The sequence below is a fragment of the Pistacia vera genome, unplaced genomic scaffold (assembly GCF_008641045.1).
Source record: "Pistacia vera cultivar Batoury unplaced genomic scaffold, PisVer_v2 Contig473, whole genome shotgun sequence".
In the NCBI taxonomy this organism is placed as follows: Eukaryota; Viridiplantae; Streptophyta; class Magnoliopsida; order Sapindales; family Anacardiaceae; genus Pistacia; species Pistacia vera.
In genome coordinates this window covers 254,907-259,684 of record NW_022196305.1, presented here as the reverse complement: position 1 = coordinate 259,684, position 4,778 = coordinate 254,907, and the positions used below count along the sequence as shown (strand labels likewise).

Genomic DNA, 4,778 nt, shown 5'->3' with positions numbered 1-4,778 from the left:
TGACAGCTTTGCAAAAGACCCCCCTTCTTTTTGCCCTTTTATGGGAGAGATGAAGAAGATGAAGACGGGAAGAGAGAGAGGAGAAAGGCTTTCGATCTGGCCAGCTTCTAGTCCATATTTTGATGTTGGGTTCTTGCCTAGTGACCGGAGGAAAAAGAGGGAGAAGAAAGGAAAGAAAGAGAAGGGAGAGAAGAAGAAGAAAGATAAGAGAAAGAGAAGGGGAAGAAGAAGAAGAAAGATAAGAGATTTGGATGGATTTTTTTAATGTTTTATTAATGCAATTTTTTTTTTTTGTTTTTTTTTTTATGCACAAACCCTAAAACATAAATACTCAAAATTACCCTACAAAAATGATAGAATATTGATAATACCATTTTAGTTAACAGATTTGCTAACAAATTTGGACGAAAAGTGGGTATTTATCATTTCAAAACTTTTTGGGTGCTAACTTGTCTTTACAGCAAACTCTGGTGGTTGTATGTCGTTCCCTCTTTTTAAATACAGGTTCAGGTTTCAGAGCATTGCCGACAATAGCTGGGTTAGTGGGAGAGCATTGTTAATTTTTTAAACTTTTATCATAATGTTGTTTTTGTTAAGTTTTCAAATACAGGGAGTTATAAATAATCTAAATAATAATATTTAATTATATGACAATTTAATAATTTAAATAATATATTCATCAATCTATTCATTTCAACCAAACATATTAATATAACATACCTATCAATTTATTCTAACTAATCAAATATATTTTCTTAAATATTTTTAATAATCTCTAAAATAATTTTTTTTTTTAATATACCATTCTCAATAATAAAATATTTTTATAGACCCAATCCTCATACGCCCAAATATCTGCATAAGGAATTTTAATTTAAAAAAAAAAAAGATTTGATTGATTGATTCCAACGGCCGGCAATACTGCAGTACTGCTACATAGTTATGGGAGAATATCGTATGCCACAATTATTGTCATTAGCTGTTTGAATCACGATATTAACGAATGCAAAACCATTGTTTATTTATTCTTTTTTTTTATTATTATTAATTAAGCTTAACTGTTTTAACTACCGCCAGAAAATAGTTCCAATACCCTGTTGATTAATTATTTAAAATAACATTTCTTGGCCACTAAATTGTCAATCTTGACGATTTCATAGTCAAGAACAGCTAATTCTTTGTGTTTTAAATTCTTAAAAGCATTTGCCGATAAAATTCTTCACAACTTCACCTCTTTGGGTTACTAATTGGATTAGTTTCTCGACAAAGGACAAATTCTTGAAAGCTTCTTAAAAGCACAAACTGAGCATGGGATACCGCCGAAAGGGCACCCATTATAAACACGTCCCACTTGAGAGAAAATGACGGAGCCTGCAAAGTTTCCAAATAATTATAATACATGTTCAATGACAACGACTTGTAAATGAGTAAATAACTTTTTTTCACCAAAATAATAGTTTAATAACATTTTTTACAAGCTCTAAATAATTATAATACATGTTCATAACAATGATTTGTAAATGAGTAAATAATATTTTTTCACCTAAATAATAGTTTAATAATATTTTTTCATCAATAAATTTTTAAAATATAATTTTATTATCTAAATTTAGATTTTATTTCTAATTTCGACATTATTACGACCCCACATTATCATCATTCTATTTTCCGATCATCACTCATCAAAACCTCTCAAACTTTATTCCCATCGATCGCCCCAATCGCGGATATTCGAGATATTAGAGTTTGTATAGTCGTTCCTTCCAAGTCAAATTTTGATCAATCCTAACTACCAAAATCTAATATTTCATCATCAAAAGACTCATCGACTTTTCTTTTTCAAAAGCTCTTACAGTCTGTGTCTATACCGAGTTTGCTCTTTGTTCATCATCGGAATATAAATTTAAATAATAAAATGGTATTTTAAAAAATTACGTGTGAGAAAGTGTTATTAAACTATTATTTAGTTGAAAAAAAGTGTGTGAACTCTTTGTAAATTCCCTAAATGTCAATTGAGGGCTTAATATCTTCTCACATTTAGAGGTGAACATAACCTGAATCACGGATTGTCGTATCACTAATTAGAATTCTTTCTTTAAATATAAAGTTTCGTGCTTGACCGACATAATGAAATTTTTTGAAACTTTGAAATAAATAACCGTTCTAGAATTTGTATACAATCAAGTCCGGGGTAGACATCTAAATCTGACGCCATTCCAGTTTCATAGTTCTTTATTCTCATTTATATGAACCAGTAGCTTCATTCCATGTGTGCTTCCAGGGAAGTTCAATTTCTGTTCACGCAACCAATGATAGAAGCCTCTCAACCTCCGACTTTGACCCAGCTCTCTCCTATCGCTTTTCACCATTGACATTACAAAATATAATTTTTTTGTCAAAATACTCTGGTATTGTCGTCGTTTTCACCAGCGACATTTATAGTTTCCTCTAAGGCGTCGTAGTTGCTTATGTTCAATTTGTTCATAATGTTTATTATATTATGTTATTTTTATACGTAATCTAACAGAGAGAGGAACATTTCAAACTTGTCAACACGTTTTTTCAACAGCTCTATAGACGAAGACTTAAATGAAATAATTTGGCGCCGGCCTTGAACAATATATTCTTCTTTCTTACCATTTCATCAAGAAATCACATCTCCAATTTTCTCGAGAAAATCACATTTTTGTTCGAATTCTGATACTTTTTTTGGTCTTTAAACTCTCTTTCTCTTTTCCTTCAAGAAAAAGAAGATGAGATATCATCATCTTTTAGTAACTGCGATTATAGTTATTTCACTTTCACCGGCTCTGATTTCAGCTCATTTCTTCCCCAACATATCGTCAATCCCCTCATGGTTACGCCCCAACTCCACCAAGAAGACCGCGTGGGACGAGTTCCAGAACTTCACGGGCTGTCGTCCTGGCGACAAGATCAACGGCTTAAACAAGATGAAGCAGTATTTTCACTACTTCGGTTACATTCCAGAGTTGCCCTCAAACATCACTGACGACTTTGATGATTCCCTGGAATCGGCCATTAAGACCTACCAGAAAAACTTCAATCTTGAACCCACCGGTCAACTCGATAGTCAAACCATTCAACAAATCCTACGGCCCAGATGTGGCAATGCTGACATAGTCAACGGCACAACAACCATGAACTCAGGCAAACCGGTGTCGAATAACACCAGTCATCTCCACACAGTTGGCCATTACAGTTACTTTCCCGGCACGCCCCGTTGGCCATCAAACCGGCGTGATCTAACATACGGGTTCGTACCAGAAAACCAATTGACTGATGACGTCAAGCAAGTTTTTGCAAACGCCTTCGGGAAGTGGTCACAGGTGATCCCGATGACTTTCAATCTAAGCGATGATTACACAAGCGCCGATATCAAAATCGGATTCTTCAGCGGAGATCACGGCGACGGAGAGCCGTTTGATGGAGTTCTTGGAACCTTGGCACACGCGTTCTCGCCGCCAAGTGGACGGTTCCACTTGGACAGCGCGGAGAACTGGGTGATCTCCAGTGATATCACAACGTCGACGTTGAGTTCAGCCGTGGATCTTGAATCAGTTGCTGTTCATGAAATCGGACACTTGTTGGGGTTGGGACATTCGTCGGTTGAAGATGCTATAATGTACCCAACAATATCTTCAGGAACCAGAAAGGTTGAATTGGCCGGTGACGACGTGGAGGGAATCCAGGCATTGTACGGAAGTAATCCCAATTACAACGGTACAACTGCGACGTCGGTTCAACAGAGGGAAACCAGTGATAGTGGGGCCTACAGTGTGGGGTCATGGTGGGGTCTCACTGCTTTCGTGGTGGCTGGGGTTTTAGTCTTTTAGATATTATTTTTGTATTTTTATTTTTATTTTTATTTGATGATTTTGTGTGGGAAGTTTATTGCCCGAGATGTTTGTTTGTGCTTACATAATGTCCGGCATTAAGCTTGGCCTTGGGGTTTGAGATATAGACGTACGTTCATAATCATACACATTATTCGTGATTTAATTCTTTAATTTTTAGTATATATTATACTTATATGTATTCATTTTTATGAATATTATTGCTTTACAAATAAGATTACAGAGGTCCCGGATAATATTATTATTGTTGCCTCTCCAACATCCCTATTAATAAAAAAATTAGAATTTATCAGTTTGATAAAACTTTACTTTCTTTTTTTGGGTTTTTTATTAACAAAAATGGCTTCTTAGTAATTTTTATGGATAAATTTGATTACAAAAGTTACTATAACCTATTGTTTACATTTATATATTGATAACATAAATTCGTTAGGCGTATTTAATGAAAATTTATTATAAAAAAATCAGAGGCATTTTGTAATTTGAACCCTCGAATTTTAATCTTACGTGATTTATCATTATGTTGAATTGAAATGAGCACTTCTGCCTTCTGGGTTCAATAGAATTAGTCCCAATCCCAAACGATCCAGCCCATGGACCTTGTGAAAGAGTTAATAAACATAAATTATACACATTTCTCGAGACACCCCACTAATGAACTAGAACTAGATCTACAAGAGCCTCATCTCTCAAGACACCTTATTTCAATATTTTAAAATTAACTCTTTTTTTTTTTTTTTTTATGACACCCCATAAACTCCTTAAATGCCCTTTATTTTATTTTATATTTTAAAAGAGTAAATTCAATTATTTTTTTTAGTAGTATACACAAATAAATAATTCTTTAAAAAAAATAAAATAACATAAACCCATGTTCACTATTAGTAAACATTAAATCTCCAT

The 4,778-nt window shown here is 33.9% G+C and overlaps 1 protein-coding gene across 1 annotated transcript; it reads left to right on the top strand.

Annotated features, from left to right (window-relative positions):
- The first annotated feature begins 2,544 nt into the window (after nucleotides 1-2,544).
- LOC116146155 (metalloendoproteinase 2-MMP) lies at nucleotides 2,545-4,090 on the top strand. Its single transcript, XM_031431560.1, has one exon. It carries the CDS (start codon nucleotides 2,754-2,756, stop codon nucleotides 3,852-3,854), a length of 1,101 nt encoding a protein of 366 aa, XP_031287420.1. The 5' UTR covers nucleotides 2,545-2,753; the 3' UTR covers nucleotides 3,855-4,090.
- The last annotated feature ends 688 nt before the right edge of the window (nucleotides 4,091-4,778 follow it).

Coding starts and splice junctions, on each gene's coding strand:
- LOC116146155 (XM_031431560.1), top strand. CDS start 2,754: ATGAGATATCATCATCTTTTAGTAACTGCGATTATAGTTATTTCACTT.